Source organism: Buceros rhinoceros, unplaced genomic scaffold (genome assembly GCF_000710305.1).
Source record: "Buceros rhinoceros silvestris isolate BGI_N320 unplaced genomic scaffold, ASM71030v1 scaffold14987, whole genome shotgun sequence".
Taxonomy (NCBI): Eukaryota; Metazoa; Chordata; class Aves; order Bucerotiformes; family Bucerotidae; genus Buceros; species Buceros rhinoceros.
This window is the reverse complement of record NW_010422881.1, coordinates 23,817-41,313: the sequence shown is the minus strand read 5'-3', so window position 1 is coordinate 41,313 and position 17,497 is coordinate 23,817. Positions and strand designations below refer to the sequence as shown.

At 47.9% G+C, this 17,497-nt stretch overlaps 1 protein-coding gene across 2 annotated transcripts in view; it reads left to right on the top strand.

Moving 5' to 3' along the window:
* Positions 1-10,749, top strand: part of ELAVL1 (ELAV like RNA binding protein 1) — a 22,121-nt gene extending 11,372 nt beyond the window's left edge. The window contains exons 3-5 of one of the 2 annotated variants that reach the window (XM_010140218.1): positions 592-745; positions 3,739-3,964; positions 9,151-10,749. In XM_010140218.1, the coding sequence (XP_010138520.1) occupies positions 592-745; positions 3,739-3,964; positions 9,151-9,475 (705 nt within the window). In that variant the 3' untranslated portion in view covers positions 9,476-10,749. The remainder of the gene's footprint in view (positions 1-591; positions 746-3,738; positions 3,965-9,150) is intronic. The other variant, XM_010140219.1, reaches the window with a different exon arrangement.
* Positions 10,750-17,497: the final 6,748 nt, after the last annotated feature.

Sequence of the window (17,497 nt, the reverse complement as noted above, 5' to 3'; positions counted from 1 at the left end):
AGAGCAGTAGGTGGCATCATGCCTTCTGTTCCCAGGCTTTTGAACTCATGTACATCCCCGGTACTTGGTGATCTCTGGTTTAAATCGTGGTAATACACCTGCACTCCTTTTCTGCAATACCAACTAGTGCTGTACGGGCAGATCACACCTGCCTTGAGAACGTTTGTAACGTGCTCTAGCAGCAGAAATTGAGATAGAAAACTGCAGTTCAGCTGGCGACGCCTTTTTATGAGGCCTTAAAAGATGTGCTGACTGCACAGGCTCTTGGTGTGATCTGTGGTTAGGGACAGGTCCGGTGTCCAAGCCAGACCTTCAGCCAGGGGTTCTTCAGCGGAGCCGGTGTCCGTGGTGGAAGCCTCACTGCTGCCATGCTGTATGGTCTAGCTGGTGGATAAGCCCCGAACGGTTGGAATTACACAGGGACGTGACTTTTCTCTCTTTGTTCAGGCATTTTCCTCTACCTTCTCCCTGTTCCACTTTCTGAACTCTAGTGAAAACGCCTGCCTTGTTTAGTGGGAGATAAAGGAGAGTCATGACAAAATAAGTTACTCTCCCCTATTTACGTACCTTTTTTCTAACTTCTGTTTCAAGGTTTCCTATGCTCGTCCAAGTTCTGAAGTTATCAAGGATGCTAATTTATATATTAGTGGGCTCCCAAGGTCGATGACGCAGAAGGACGTAGAAGACATGTTTTCACGTTTTGGACGCATCATCAACTCGCGCGTGCTCGTGGATCAAACTACAGGTGAGTTCTGATGCCTTGGCTTGTAGAACTGCAGCACGTGGCAGGTTTGATGTTTTTCTGAGCCTGGCAGATCCTAAGTTACATAAATTCAACTTTCCCAAACTGACCGTGACGAGCGGTGTCAAGCACTGATGGAATCTTAATGGGATCCTTTTAAGTGGGTTTTTTTAAGCCCAGAATGACTGACGTTGCCTGCAGTGCTTTACACGTAGGCAGCTGTTATCCCCAGGTAAAGTCCAGGACACAGTTCCAGAGTAAAAAGCAAACCAATAATGTGTTTTGTCTTTTATGCCACCTTGGAACTCACTATTTTCTCATGTTGTAAGACACTGGAGGTGTCTTACAGTCCTCTGGAGATTCTGCAAACCAAAAGAATGAATTTAGTACACCTAGTGGGACCCTCTTGAATTTTCTCAATGTATTTTGAATATACAGAAAAAAAGAGGGGAGAGGGAGCAGTTGCTTAGTTAAGCTTATGAGACACCAGTGTGTTTCCTCTATAATGTTAGTTCTGACACCACGTTACAATGTTTTTTCACAGAGTTTTGATTTCTTACCTAATTATTTCAGCCTATCTGAAGAGTATGGCTTATGGGTGCTCCGTGTTTTCCCCACTAGCCTGTGTATCATGTGTGGATCTGGAGAGAACTTCTACAGATGCGCTTTCTCACTGATTACGCATGTGCTGTGTTAGCGTAGATGATAATTTCACATTTATGTCTGGTCGTGTGTACGTCTATGCACAGGAGTTAAACAGCAGCTTTCCTGCTCTGAGGACTCTGCTGCAGTTAGAGCAGAGCAGCAGCAGCCCTTGTGGGGATTAATCTGACTGACTGCTCAGTGTCTCCATCAGAGCCAGCTCCTTGCATAGGCATCTGCTTTTCAGTGCGTGGGTTTGGTCAGACCACATTGTAAATGCGGTGGTAAGAGAAATCTGAGGTGACTAGAGGAGACCTGGGCACTGATGCTCCAGTGTTGAGCAAGGAAAATCCGATCCTTCTTTTCTGAGAGAGGAGGATTCCTTTTGTCCAGCTTTGCTATCCACATGGTCCGTCTCCACAGCTCGTTATCCAGGTTGCTGCTAAAGGGAAAAGCGAGGAAAGGAGTTACAGAGCGCAGAAAACTTATTAATAAGTGTCCAAACCAGCCAGTCTCCCCTGGCTGCCTGTGGACTCCAGAGAGCTGGCCTCTGTCGTGGACAGGGCTGTGAAGTGAGGTGACCAAAGCCATACACCTAAAACCTCTCCAGGACCTCTGGAGTAGCTTCCCCCTGGGGGGCTGAGACGTGATGCTGTCTGAGTGGTGTCAGCTCGGAGTATTCCGCTCGCTTTCCAGTTGCCTTCTCAGTGGTTTGTGGGCAGAAGGTGTTGGGTGTACACGGCAGAGCTGGGTGCCTGCCTAGCCGAGGTTTCTTTTCCCTTCTAGCCGGGAGCTGTGCCTTGGCTTTAAAACCTGCTTTTGGTGTCTTGATCCTGTCCCAGTTAGGACGAGTTTTAATTGGTGCTTTAGACAGACTTCCTCAGCAGAGGCTGTTCTGTGGCTTTTGAGAGTTAATCTCTTTAAAAATACACTTTCTGTAATATTTGTATTTTTAAATGACACCTCAGTAGCTCAGGTGAGAAGCACTAAAAGGAACAGCGTGAAGTGGAGAAGAATTAACAGCCTGCTGGGCTCTGGGACGGTCCTGGCTCAGCTCTGGGCTCTGCTCATGTATTTAACAAGCGGTCAACAAGTAGAATACCTTCTCCCAGGCTGACCCCTTCACAGAGCTCTCCCAAACCCTGGCTGCAGGGCTGGGGCTGGCCATGTCCTGCCCCCATTCTGTGGCCCTTTCCTTCAAGAAGGGCAGTGGCTCAGGACACGGTCCTTCTCTGTGTGACTGCACGTGACAACATGCGGCACACAGGGCGGGCTGGTATTTAGCGCAGTTCTGCCAGTGCCCTGAACGGACGTGGGCCTTTCCTAGAGACCATCCTGTGGGCAGCTGTTTCCTTGCCACATGACCGAGGTTCTGTCAGGCTGCATTTCCCTCTGCAAAACCTAGAAAATAACATCCAGTGGTTCTAACCGCTGGATTTATGATAAGCTTAAACAACTGCAGCTCTTTGGAGATTGCCCCGTGCCGGGGTGGAGAAAACACGAAGGTGTTTTGTCCTGCCCTCTCTGAAACAGAGCTGGGAGTGTCCTGGAATTAGCTAAGCCACATCATGAAACTGAAACACAACGTACCCTTGTAGCTCCACGGTGATGATCGGTATTTGCAGACTATGGTCAGGTCATAGAGGAGAAGGGAGGGGGGGATCAGAGGGATATCCCTCCGTCAGAGGGATAACAGCATCCCGTGGCTGGGGCCTGGAACCAACCAAAAAGTCCCCAGGCATGTCACAGCAGTGGAACTGTTTCCTACAGTCACCAAAGGCAACTCCTCACCAGTCCTAATGGACACGATATGGGAGAAACTGGGATCTCCTTGACCTGAAAGGTTAAACCGCTTCTCTGTAGTGAAACCTTCGTGCTCTCGTCTGTGGAACTGTGTGTTCTCAGCACGGACACCTGAGAATGTTTGCAAAAATCCCTGTTGGTTTTGTGATTGCAGATGCTTTGTAGTGCTGAAGTAATCAAAGCTAAGGGGTTGGGGTTTGGTTTTAACCAACTTTTTTTTGTGGAATTCCTTTAAAATGTTGGGAGGGTTTTTTTGTTAATGGAAATGTCAGTTGATGAGTGATGTAATGGAATTCTGCCACACTGGATTTTTTTATGAAATGTTTTAGTCACTGTGGTTGTTCTAGCTGAAATGAATGTATGAATTTGTCTTTTGTTTCTTAATTTTGTACTTTATCCTCTAGCGGCTGAAGACACAGTAGTAAATGTAGAGAACTTGAAAGCTGTGACCGTAGAAATATTTAACCTTTTCGTTTTTTGCTTTCAAAGTTATTTTGAGTTTATCCTGAACTTCCTTTTTTTACTTTTTTTTTTATTGGTTTGGTTAAAAGGTTTGTCCAGAGGGGTCGCATTTATCCGGTTTGACAAAAGGTCAGAAGCAGAAGAGGCAATTACAAATTTCAATGGTCACAAACCCCCAGGTTCCTCCGAACCCATTACAGTGAAGTTTGCAGCCAATCCTAACCAGAACAAAAATGTGGCACTGTTATCGCAGCTCTGCCATTCACCAGCTAGACGGTTCGGAGGGCCGGTGCATCACCAGGCGCAAAGATTCAGGTAGGTTAGGAAGAATCGTGCGTTTAAGGCTGTGCTCCTGTTTCCGTGTCCGGCTGGGAAGCTGCTCTTGCAGCTCTGCAGTAATTCCTTCATTGCAGCGTGTGTGAATGAAAACGTAGCGCACTCTGTGTCCTGCAGTGTTATGTAAATAAATGGTTGAATTAAAATGTGACTAAAGTAAAAATCTTACTTGTAAAATTTATATTGAAGTTAATTCTGTAAAGGTACCTACACAACGGGGTCTGTTTCTACAGCTGGGCGTGCAGTGAGGAGTCAGGGAGGAGCAGGCTCCAGCGGGGGGGTGGTAGATGCCGGTCTCAGCAGATCCCCAGTCTGTAGCTCATGTATCGGAACACAGACGAAATTGGGCGACTTGAAGCTCAGCCGTTGGTTCCAGCAGGGAGGTGTCACGGTAGAACAGGAGAGATTCTGTGGGATTTCTGCCTCCAGCTTGAGCTGTGCAGGGCTCTGACTTCCCTCAAGTCCTCCGAAGTTCAGCAAGATTGAGTAATGGCAGCACTTGTCTGTGTTCAGAGCTGTGGAGGATGTCGTCCGTTCTGCCTTTGAGAATTGCCGTAGTTGCTTAGTGAGGGTGTTGATAGTTGGCCTGTGCTCGAGCAAACGTGTTCCATCTCTCTGGCAGATGAGTCTTTGTTACGAGTGGTGTTTGTTCACGGGAGTTAGAGAGCAGCATTTCCCTGTTGAGGATTTACTTTTTGTTCCTTCTCTCCTCTGAGGTATCCAGTTAGCTCAGTAACGTGGGTCTGAAAACTCCACTGGCTTTTTGCAGTGCTTCTGTTCCCGGGTTGGGAAGATCCGTGTACTTACCCCGAGTGGCAGGTCTGAAGGAGCTGAGCTCCTGAAGCTCGAGGGCTGGTCACAGCCCCTGGGACTCCTCTGTTTCCACAGCTCGCCAGAGCTCTGTGCTAGGAGGATACTCCTTCACACCTCGAATCTTCCCAGGTCAGCTGGTTTTGCTTTCAGTCTTGTTCAGGTTTGGAACCAGTTGCACTTTGTTTAGTGGGCGTATTTCTGCCCACACCAGAGTCCAGGAGCTGGGTCTGCAATGCCTGAAGGGGAGCAGTGACCTCTGGATAGTTCTCTGGTCAGGTGGAAATGCGAGAAGGCTCGATTTAACCCCGTCACTGACGGTACTGCTCAGGCAGCTCCCACACAGCCGTTCGGTTTCACTTTAGTGAAACTTTAAATTTTCAACTTCTAAGCCAATTAGTGATTCAGCTGCAAGTTGTCAGTGGTGAGAATGCCAGAGACAAAGAGATTTTATCCCGGGCAGCGCTTCGTCGAAGTCCTGAAGAATGAAACCCCTGATCTCGATTGCTGCTGCTCTCCAAGGCGTGGCCCTTTGGTTTAGTACCAGTTCAGCCGGTCCCCCTGAATCCCCGGCAAGACTCACTGTGCTACAGCAGCTTGTTCCTGTCTGGGGTGACCAGCGGCCATGACTGGCACCAGTGCAGCTGAGCTCCTGCTCTTTGCGGAACTGCTCACACCCAAAGGATGCCCTGCACGCGTGCGAAGGCAACGTGGGCTAATACCAAGTATCGCATCACTGCCTATTAGCTTCCCACGGGTGTGGGACTACTCCCACCTCCAATGCCATGAGAGCTGTGTCAGGTGGCAGGGAGGAGAATTCAGCAAAAGGAATTCACAGGGATTACATAGAACTAAAGGTAAATTGAGTTTGAGTGTCTTTTCTCGATTGTGTCCTCTTGTGTTAAAATAATCCCAGAATCTGTTAAATGAAGCAGCTAGTCTTGGCAGCAGAGCAAGAGGCTGCTCATGTAAATGAGAAGCTTATAAAGAGAAGATTACAATTAAAAATACACCTTTACTGTGTTTAAAATGTCTCAAGATGTTGGTTTGGAGGTGAGCAGGAGCTAAAAGAGCCATCCATAGATAACCCCATCTGCAGCAGCGTGGGGAGGGTTGGAAGAGCAACGAGGAGACAGTTCAAAAATCAGTACCACAAAAACAAGCCCACCAGCAGTAACTGTAAGACTGAGATGGTTTAAATTACAATATTAGTGGAATTTTAAAAACATTGTCTCTGAAACATTTGGATCTTTGTGGGCTTTAGTGTTGTTTGCCCACATGTTTTCAGCACCCCTAGCAAGATGACTCTCAGGAAGTGATACTTAAATCTGTGTGGTCAAAGCAGTCTTTTCTCATAGGACAGAGAGGATTTGTGTGTCAGCCGCTCTGTGCCTGCTCCGGCTGCTCCCCCGGGCTGGCCAAGAGCTCCCGCCTCCCTCTTCTGCGGCCCAGGACAAGCCTAGAGACAGACTGGAAGGGCTGAGTTGCCGGAGGAGCCCGCTCTGCTCGTCAAGAGTGCTCATGCTCCCACCACGTGTCCTGGGTGGACACAAGTCTAGACGTGGCTCCCACGTAGGTCTCGTCCTGTACCACTCTACTGTCGTTTTTACAAATGTCTTTTTTGGTGTTTGCTTCGTGACCAACCAGAAGCTTCTCAAAGGTTTCTGTTTCGCGTGACCTTGCTGAGCGTGGTGTGACTTAGGAGTCAGGTTAGATCTGGGTAAGAGGGATTTGGTGTGAGAGGTTTCTCCTGTGGCTGGTTTTCTGAGGTGGCTTTTTGGGGTGTTTTTTTCTTGTTGGGTCTCTTTGGGTTTTTGTAATATTTTTGTGAGTCAAAGCAGGAGGAGAGGAGATTCTCTTTGAAAATCAGTATGTCCAGAGAACAGAGGTACTTGCTGTTCTGAATGATTTTGCCTATAATATGCATTTAGATTTGGTGTCTTCCTGCGTTCAGCCCCCAGCTGCTCTTCTCAAGTGTTTCCAGTCCTCGATGTGCTGTTGAGCTGGCTTGGGGGTAGAGGCCGAGGCTCACTGTGCAGGTTCAGGGCTCCACTGACTGCTGGAACCAACGCCACGCAATGCAGAGCTCAGTGATTTTCTGCTCCTGTATGTGTGAGTAGGAAGCCCAGACTGGTGATCTGTTGAGATGAAAATTTTCCAGGTATTAAGATAGATATGTCCTACCAGGTCATTACTCACGAGGAGAGGAGCTACAGAGCTGAAGGGTGTTCAGAACAAGTAAGTGTACAAAGCGTGCACACACAGGAACATTGCCATATCAAAGCCAAACAAACAGTAGGTACGTCACGTAATCATCAGCTCATGGGTTAGCGCGTCTTCTCCACGCTCTGATACTCTCAGTGACTTTTCCAGTTTTACTGTAGTACAAGGCTTCCCAAACTTGGATTGGCTTGGGGCTGGCCATCAGTGCAGTGAGTACGTGCAGCAGGAGCTCAGCAGTCTGTGCCGAGCTCTAGGACTGGCAGCACCAGGGCACCCGCGGGGGCGCAAACTGGGGGGCCGCGAAGGGAAAGGGGTTTTGGCAGGAGCTCAGCAGTCTGTGCCGAGCTCTAGGACTGGCAGCCCCAGGGCACCCGCGGGGCGCCGTCATGGCTGCCGCGAAGGGGAAGGGCTCTGCACCACCAAGGCCACCCTGCTCTGGGTGCAGGAGGGTCTCGTAGCTCAGGCGTCCAAAGAACTGAGCTCTCTGAGCAGCAGAGAGCCCGGGGCAGGGGAGATGGTGACTGAGTGGTTCTCTTGTATGAGTGCATCAGCCAAAGTGCCTCCCTGAACCTGAGCTGATGTCCCCGTGTGTGTGTGTGCTGCTGCAGCTCTGTCCCCTCCCTTCTGAGACACGCTGCCCTGAGCCCCCCCCGCTATACAAAGACAGCAGCAGCTCCTGTCGTTACGGAGGGCGAGAAAGAGTCAGTGGGGAAGTGTTTGGCACTTAATGCAGCATTCACTGCCCAGACATCCATTCCCTGTTTTCTCCAGGTCAGCAGAGAATCAGGAACTGCCACCGCCATGCTCTTGGCAGAGAGCAGCACGTGTACCGCTTTTAAGTGGTTTGCATATCACCAGTGGTACACCACAGTTTGGGAACCCCTGGTATAGTATCATTATATTTCTACACTCACGTGACCTCACATTTTTAAATAATACATAAGCACGAGGGATCAAACTTGAGTTTTTTACCTTAACTTTCACGTTTCCTGACCTTTGAGTGCTCAGCTGTGCTGCCGTAATACTGCATTAAAATACTCTGACGCTTTGAATTTCAAGGACGGAGACCAGCAGTAGAATAAATGGAGATTAGAGGTTTGGGTTAGAGGAGAAAAGAAAATAATACAAAGCAAGGCATAAAAGGGAGAGTGGGGTTTTTTTTTGCTTTTTGTTATGCATAAATGCTGTTGGGATGCTCTGCAGGAGGCAGGGTTGAGGAGTGGGCAGGTGAAGCCAGAGAGTGTTCCTAGGACAAAGGCAGTGTGAAAGGACTAAGCCCAGCCACGGGTACTGGAATTGTGAACTGAAATGTGGTTTGCTATTTTGATGTTTGAAAGCTGCTGCAGTTAGAATATCTGCTACCGAGGGCTGAAAACCTGAGGTTTAAATCCCGGAGCTAGAAACGAGGGGCCCCCCAGGTGCCGAGCCCTGAGGAAGGGCTAATGTCCCCCCGGCTGCCGAATCGCTCGACTCTGCGCGGTGGTGGCTCGTTGAGTAGCCTTGCTCGTACGGGGAGTGTTTGTCTGCAACGGTGGAAAAGACCATTTTGTTCCGTTCCACAAAAAAAAAAAGATACTTATATTAATACACACAACCTCTGCTCCCCGAACCAGAACTCCTCCTCCTTCCCCCGCCCTAGCACAACCCAAAGAACCCCTTTGACTTCAGAGTTCCCAGCGCTCTTGTAGAGGCAAGAGGAGGAGGCTGTGGGCTGCAGCTCCTTGAGCAAAGTGAGCGGGAGGTGCCCGAGGGTGGCTGGAAGCAGCCGGGACTGCAGGGGAGGTGTTGCCCACCCAGCCCTGCCCCGGTGCTCCGGGGCACTCCATCAGCCCCGCTGAGGTTCAGGGGTCCCTCCAGGGCTCTCTGAAGGTGGTCCCCTAGGGTCCCCTGGCAGCGGTTCCATTGCCTGCCCTGCTCTCAGCAGAGTGCCCTCTTGATAAAGGAGTTGCGATTCATGCGGGTTTTCTCCTGGCAGCTGTCAATTTGATTGTCAATTTGAATGGGGAAACGTTTTTTTCTGGCGGTTTTGCTGTCCATGTAGAAAATAGTCATTCTCAGACGCTTCCCATTCAAGTTAATTTGCTTGCTTGAATTGAACTTTTACATGAAATATTGTGCTTTTTATTTGCTAGGTTCTCTCCTATGGGTGTAGATCACATGAGTGGGCTTTCTGGTGTAAATGTTCCAGGAAACGCATCTTCTGGCTGGTGTATCTTCATCTACAACCTTGGTCAAGATGCTGATGAGGGAATCCTCTGGCAGATGTTTGGCCCCTTTGGTGCGGTTACCAATGTGAAAGTTATTCGAGATTTCAACACCAACAAGTGCAAAGGTTTTGGTTTTGTGACCATGACAAACTATGAAGAAGCTGCAATGGCCATAGCAAGTCTTAATGGCTACCGCCTGGGGGACAAAATCTTACAGGTTTCCTTCAAAACCAACAAGTCCCACAAATAACTTGCTCGTGCTTTTTGTATGGAATAGATAATCGAGTGACAGAAAGTTGAAACATTTTTGTTAGTGTAAAACTCATTTTGCGCCAATTTTCACAAGTGTTTGTCTTAGTCTAAATGAGAAGTGAAAAAGGTTTTATATTCTGGGATGCAACTGACATGTTCAAATGTTTGAAATCCCACAATGTTAGACCAATTTTAAGTTCCTTTAAGTTATTTCATTTAAAACATGTTAAAAATCCCCTGAAATCTCACGTAGATTGCATTGACTAGACCCTCTGGATGGTGGTAAAATTGAAGCATGCTTTCACTTATGAGACTAACATTTGTTCCATTGAATGTTGTCTGCAAAAACTGGAATTTTCTGAAAAATATCAGGCTGAATTTATTAATTTTCTTGGTTTTTATGTTGTTGTTTTCTCCTCCCCATTTCCCTGCCCTTCTCTACCCCAGACTCGCTAGTATGGAAGAAAAGTTGAGAAATACTAACGTTTGAGTTGTCAGTAAATTGTCTCATCAGTTAATATGCTTTACTACGCCTGTAGTTGAGGATTAGGATTTTTAAAGTCAAGGTCTTGTAAGTAGTAGCATGCCAGCATAACTTTAACACCATTGATGAGGTAAGTTGCACAATGAGCAGCGCCCGAGCTGTCAAATTCAAAGGTTTTTAGAAATGTGACTTCTAACGCCCACTTTCTGATAGGAAAATGGACCAAAGAGTTTCCAAGAAACTCCGGGAAGATTTCAGAGCAAAAAAGAAACTCCAAAAAAAAAAACCAAAAAAAGAGAGTGTGAATTTATGTTGCTACTTTATCCAACCGAATCTCTTCTGTCCAAATATCTAATGCATGGGGCACTACTTACTGGTACATTATAATGCAGCAAGATACTTACTCATGTTCACCGATCATTCTAGTTCGAATTCCTTTGGTAGTTCTGTTTTGTAACGAGAAAAACCAGTTATAAACATTTGAGCATTGTATTTCTCGCATCCCTTCTAATGAGTGCTAGATTTTTCTATTTTAATAGGATTTTGTTTTGACGACTAGCTTTACTTATTGAACACTCAGCAGAAAAGTACTTACTACTTGCAAGTTAGATATTAACAAAAGAAATCCCCTTTGATTTTGTAGATTTAAAGATTAATCCCCCAAGTTTTCTGCAGACTGCCTTGAAACTTTGAGTTGTTCTGTTTCTGTTAATTTTCTTTTGCTTTTTTGTGTTTTTTGTTTGTTTTTACTTTTGCATTTAAGAACATTAAATTTGATTTTGTTTTGCTCAAATTTTGTTTTGTTTTTTATTTTCTGTTATTTTTTTGCTAAGTATTGCACAAAGTGTCCAGCTTTCAAAGAGCCTTGTTTTAAAGAACTGTAGTTCCTCTTTAAGAGTGTTGAGTTCCTCCTTTGACAGGTGAGAAGAAGAAGAAGGGTTGTGACACAAGAGCTATGAGCAATCTGTCACACAGAAGCTGTGTGCCGCAGGCCGACGGGACCCGCGGGTGCGCTTTACTAGGAAGCCTGGAAGGGTTCCTCGGGCAGGGAAGGGCTGTGTGAGGATCCTCTGCACCACAGGAGACTCGGCCCAGGCAACTCGCAGGTCTGGTGGTGATGGTCAGTTGCCAGAAGGTAGAGCAAGCGTCAAAAACGGGGTCAGTGGCAGTTCTGTTGCAGTGTCTCCTTTTTTTTGGTGAACCTCTAGCAGTCCCACGGGTTATTTCCTGGTTCCAGAGGCCATTCCGTGCTGCCTACTCGTGTTGCTCCATCCCCAGCTGACCTTGCCTTGTATGCACAATCGTTTCTCCTCTTCCTGCAGCTTTGCACCAGCATCTCCGCACGCTGCTGCTGAAGAGTGGCCGGGCTGGGTGCCCACCTCCAGTTCCATCCAGGAAATGCTGCTGCAGGCGTTTCTGGAGCTGCCAGTGACATTGCCAGAGCCATGCCGGTACTCCTTGGCACAGCCAGCAGCCTCACACCGGCATTGGGCTTGTGTGTGGTGAACGTAGGAGGCATTTTTGCTGTGAACTCGTTCAGCCTTGCCTTTCCTGGCAGCCCTGGTCGCTCTGCCATCTCCTGAGAAGCATCTTCTGTAAAACAGCGGCTGGGACAGAGCAGCTCACCCGCTCCCACCCCCGAAGCGTGCTTTCAGGCTGGCTGTCCCGGGCGCCGTTTCACCATCATAGTGTATCACTCCAACAAACCTTCTTTGCTGTGTGCAGGGAGAGCCAAAAGCACGGGGGGGTTCTCCCCAGTTAAAACGGTGCCATGTAGAGAAGTCTCTTACTGGGTCCCATCAACTCTTAACCTCCCGCTCCCCTGTTCCACAGCCGAGGGTCTGCCATCACGGCCAATTCCCTGTCATTCTATCTTGCCGTATGTCAGCTGACATTAATTTTCCAGCTGAGCGGGAGTCACTGTTTTATCGCAGCGTTTAGGTGGGGGTTCCGACTCCAGCGAAGGACCCTGTGGCTCTGCATCAGCTGTCACTGCCAATGTGAGCTCGCTGCTGGGAGCTCACCAGCAGCTACTTTTTTCTTTAAAAAAAACCCTTTTCTTGGAGGCTTTTTGGCATCATCATCTGCTTGTGTCCCTACTTTTCCATCTCTCATTCTTTGCTAAATAAGGAGGAAATGCCAGATACTCTTTCAGTAGTGGTGTGGAAACATCTCTTTTGGGAGCCATCTGATCCCAGCTTCCTTTGGTGGTTGCTCTGAAAATAGTTACCAGGAAATTTATACGAGCAAAGCACCGCTGCTTGAGTCTGGAAGGGAGGGAAGAGTCCAGCTGAAATGGGAAGGGCTGGTCCCAGAAGGGTCCGGTCCGCACAGTTCTAACAGTCAGTGGTAAAAATAGCTGAAGAGAAGAAAATAATGTGTTTGGATTCTTGATGCTTTTGGTCCCAAACAATAGCCTGGGCATCCTGCTGGTACAAACCCAAAGGCCACACCTGGAAGTGGAAGCAAGTTTCCTACACCAAGAAATCTGCCAGCAGTTTTCTACCCAGAAGGTGGGAGCAACTGGTTTCCGTACCACATCAGCCAGCCCAGCTCCCCTGGAGCTCTCCCTTCACATACCTGTTCCAAGAGAGGGTTTGGCCTCTTCAGCCTCAGGGAGTTTAGAAAAATTGCAGCTCTGTTCTGCTTTCTCATCCTTTAATGGAACAGAGATGTTTCCTTCGGGTGATGCTTCTGTCTCAGAGCTTATGAGGTCTTTGTAAGACCAAAGGCCTGTCTCACACCAGAGGTCTCCTGCAGTAGCGCGTGCAGGAGAGGATACCGGAAAGCTGCAGGTGCTGGACTAGGATGTGGCGATGGGATGGTTTGGAGCCCTCTAGACTAGGCTGGAAGCCTCGCAGGACACCCCTGGGTACCTGCTGCTGAAGGCTCGGGTATAACCCCTGATGGAAACACGTCATCGTGGCCGCACTGCTGCTGCAGGGGCGCGAGGGTAGATGTCAAAGAGAATTACACCATCTCGGAGGACAGGGCACGACCCCGTGGTTTAGATGGCACCATTTCCTTTTTGCAGTAGGTGATCAGACAGACAAACACGGTGTCAAAACGAGAAGTTTATCTGCCCGTGTTTGAAAAGAAGAGAGGAGAGGAGGTGCTTTCATCCCGCTCCTGACGGCCAGGGTAGCTGCCCTCCAAGCTGGAGGTCTGCCCGTGGCTGTGGTACCAGGTTTCAGCTGGGCTCTGGTTTCCAGTGACCGGTGTGCTCTGTGTCCAGCACTCTCTTGCTTCCACCCAGCGTGTGTTTGTGGGCGACTGCTCAGTGCTTCAGCAGAACCTGACCTTTGCGGCTGAGCTTTCTCCAGCGGCCAGTGCCCCTGGGCCAGCCGGCAGCTGCCTGCTCAAGAGGCCCTCAGAAACAGGCACCTTGGAGCCTCGGCTTCCACGGCCATGAAGAGGCTTCTCATGCGGGGGCAGGATAGTGGCGAGCCTTCCAGACCTTCTCTGTTAAGCCAGTTGTCTTTTTCAGGAAGTTTTACCAGCCGTCGAATGCCTGGTGTTACTTTAATTGCTACCTGGGCTTTACAATCACTTTGGTTTCTCTTGGTCTCTCTTTAAAGGAGACGCTCTCTGCCCTTCCTTGGTACCTGTCCTTTTCTCCACGTTTTTTCAAATACTTGTTGTATCTGACACTGCAGGAGGGCTCTTCCCAGGCCAAGGCATGGCTGCTGGACACACTGGTGGGGCTGCTTCCTAACTTTCCCGTTAGTCTTTGCAAGACTGTGGAGTTTCACTCTAAAATGAGACATTGCTTAGATAAGAGCAAAACTGTCCCGGCTGTGGTTGAAGATCACCTCCAAACTTCTCTGAAGATGCTCTGGGCTTTAGTTGTGTTATACAGAATAAAAACAAATAATTTTTTTAAAAACAAAACGAAAACACATTTTCGTAGTAAAAAAAAAAAAATTGAGTTTTGTAAAAAATCACAATTCCTCAAAGGCTTTAGTCAGACTTGGTCTTTCCCAGTCTGCTGGTTTATCACTAAGTTGTTGTTCCTGCTCAGTAACTTCCATTTGCTTCCCAGATTTTCACTGTGACTGGAATTCACCCCCAGCAGAACGCTGGCCACAAGCCTGATTCCGGGTCAAACCCTCTGCTAACCGCTGGCAGGCAGGGCCAAAGCACGCAGGGCCGGGGGAGGAGGCTCTCACGTTGCCATGTGCGATGTATAAGCTGGTGGAGGCGAGGACAGGTCCTGCAGGTGAGGAGCTGGTGGAGGCGAGGACAGGTCCTGCAGGTGGGGAGCTGGTGACACCAGAAAAGCCGTGAGCACGAGCAGAAGAACCCAAAGCAGCTTAGTGCGGTAGTTTTCTTGCGGTTCATCCCAGCCGGTGTCCAGGTATGGAAGCGTTGCATTTCTTTTGTTCTTCATGCTACGTCATCCCAGGTTTGGTTTCCCCGAGCTGCTGCTCCACCTGCTCTTCCAGCCAGCGGGAGGGGAACTGGGCCAGTGCGCTAGCATTGCCTCCAGGCTGAGTTTGTGCCTATCCCCTCGCTCTGCTCTAGCTCTGGGACTGAGGCAGTGGAAGCTCTTAGGGCAGAAGGAGGAGTCAGGAACACGGCTGCCCCAAGCATGTCCCCATAGCGGTGTGTGCCCACGCGTCCTTGTCCTGCCCGTTGGTCAGTGACAGCTTTTTGTCCATCTCTGTCATGACAGCATGAAAACCACTGAAAATTCAGAGGCACGAGATACGAGTAGGATCGATTCCTCCTACAGTGAGCACTAGTTGGTCAGGTATGTTTGTCCAGATGACCAAAGGGTGTCAGTGTGGAGAGGACACCTCTTTTTGTCGGAGCACTAAAGGCTGTTGTGATGTTGTTTATACAAAGCAATTAAAAAACTTTTGGGAAAGAATTGGCGTAGCTACATTAATAGAAAGAATGTTCAGCGGTTGAAACCAAAATGATAAAATAACTGTACAGGTGATCGGATCTTTGGAATGTTGAGTTCTGGAAATGGATAGTCCTTGGAGCCCTTATCGTTTATTATCATTTTATGTTGCTTTAATGTTCAGGATAAGGTCAATAAAGTAGATTCTTGAAATATTTCAGGAGAGATTCTTTTCCAGGGTATCCTAATCTGTAATAACTGAAGTTTCTTTTTGGATAGTTTATAGTTATGTGTGTGCTTTAAACAAAACAAACAACTTGGAGAATGTCCCCACGTTTACTTTTTTAACAGAATAAACAGGTTTTACAATAGGAGGAACTGTTTATAGACAGGAGGTCCTCTGCTCGCTCCACCTGCAAGCCCTTAGGGGTTCAGGGAGGTTTTTTGACATCCAGCTTTTTGGGAAGCGCTGACAGTGATGTCGTGGCTCGATGACAACAGCGATTTGTCCTCCCACTCCTTCTGTCACTGTGGTTGTTCCATCCTGAGGCCACTCGTCCTTTGTAACGCTGTCAGCGAAGCACCTTACTAGACCAGTTCTACTTCAGGCTCCTCAGCTAGCTTTAGGGCGAAGGGACCAAATTCACATTTAGCCTAAGAAAACGCCACTCCCGCTGAGGCTGAGCTCCTGGGGTGGAACAGTGCTCGGGCTGTGTTGGGTTTTGTGTTCAAGAGCTGGATTTGTCACCCCGGGTACTTTAATCCTCCTGTGGAAGCAGAGGAGTCTCTGTGCTGTAGGCAGGATGCTCTGCTGTTGCTCTGCGCCCCTCCAAGCCGGATGCTCTGGGCAGTAGAGCGGGTAAATGCAAAGGTCTAGAGGCCAGTGTTGATTTTCCGTGAGTTTTATCACTCACTGTTTTCCCACTTATTAATTTAAAAAGGCGGAGGCCATGTGAGGGGTGGCAGTTCCCAGGCTCTTGCCCCTGAGAGGCGGTGCCTGCGTGGCCTGCGGCTTCCCTGTGCCCCAGCCGGCAGAACCGAATACCCCAGTTCACCTCCACGAGCACCCGCTGGTGGGTGGACCGGGTCCGGCATCGTCTCTGCGACGGCTGCTCTGGGCTGCTCTTCCCCAGGAAACTGAACCGAACCAGAGTGTCCAGGCTCCTCCCGCCTGAGTTTAGGGTCTCTAAAGCCAAGCCCAGCCCCCAGCCAGGGGACGTGACTCGCAGCCCGTTACCCCTCGCTCGGGTCGCGCTGCCGGTATTTGTTGTGTATCCCACGGGGAAAAACTGACAAAGGTCCAGCCCACAATATTTTTCTGTTGAGTGGAATTTTCAGCACTGAAACTCTTTTGGTTGATAATGATGGAAACTCGGTGATGTTAGAACCCTTGAGAAAAGGCTCCTGCATTCCTGTCTCAGAACCTCAACTCTCGTACCCTTGTTCCGCACTTTTAAACGATGGGGAACAATTTTTCAGTGGTACGGCTGAACTTTTTCACTTGGTCATTGAGAAGAAAAATGACTTGAGACATTTGAAACATGAGTTGGGACAAACCTTTATTTGACGAGTCGTTTGGGGTGACACTGTACTTCTAGTCCTTTTCTTGATTTACTTTCCATTAACTTCTGTAATATTTGGTTATAAATTAATCTGTTTGTGGGACAGAAGGTTTTATCGATTGTTTTCCACACTGTACAGTATATGGTTCAACATTTTGTATATTTAGTGTGTTTTTAAGTTATTGATTTGTTTTATATCAAATAATTTATTTTTCAGGTACCATTTTCATTTAAACTTTGTTTTTACATGGGTTTATTTTAAATAAAGTATGACACTGCTTTCCAAATGTCTAAAATGAAGTTGAATCCCATTGTGTTATTTTTAGCCTATTTCTGTAAATTAACTTATTTCTAAAATCACTGCAAAAATGTACCAAGTTCATACTTCGATTGTGCTTCAATTCAAGTGCTTGGAAATTTTCTGCAATGAGTTTTGAGCCATTTGGAAAATTTGGATTTTTCATATTGAAACAGCTCAAAGATTTGTTGACTGAAGCAGCAGCTTTGTCGAATCCTGTGGATGGAATTGTGAGCTTTGTTTTCTATCTGCTATTTTCGAAATTAAATGAGACACCACCGAGATGTCTTATTCTAGTGTTAAATACTGAAATGAATTCTCTGTCCGTAGCGCAAAGGGGTTTTGTACTTTGGCCACGTGTTCGTTACTGGGTTTCTCGAGGGCTTGTTTGGAACATGCTCGTGGGGGTTTTTGATGCCACACCGTGGAGGGGGATGTGTTCGAACCAGATATTGGCTTTTACTTAATTGTTGATGTTTTGTCTTTTTTTCCCTGCAGGAATTGGATTATTAATGTGCAATTTGGAATGTGACATGTGTTTTCAGAAGAACCTGAACTGTGTTCACGAATAGGCCAGTCGAGCGTAACGCTGCCAAAGATTCTGTTACTTGTTGTTAGAAAGATGGAATTAAACGAAGGCGCATGGTTTGCTTTTTATTTTTCAGGAAAAAAAAAAAAGTTGTTCTCCCCATCTTTCAGGGTTCATCCCGATGAACCCAGCTCCAGGATGGTGTGTCGAAGCTGCCGAGCTCCCGCCGGTCGTCGGGTCAGGCAGGGCTGTGCGGCAGGACTGCCCGCGGGGCGGCTGTGAGTGACCAGCGTGCGAG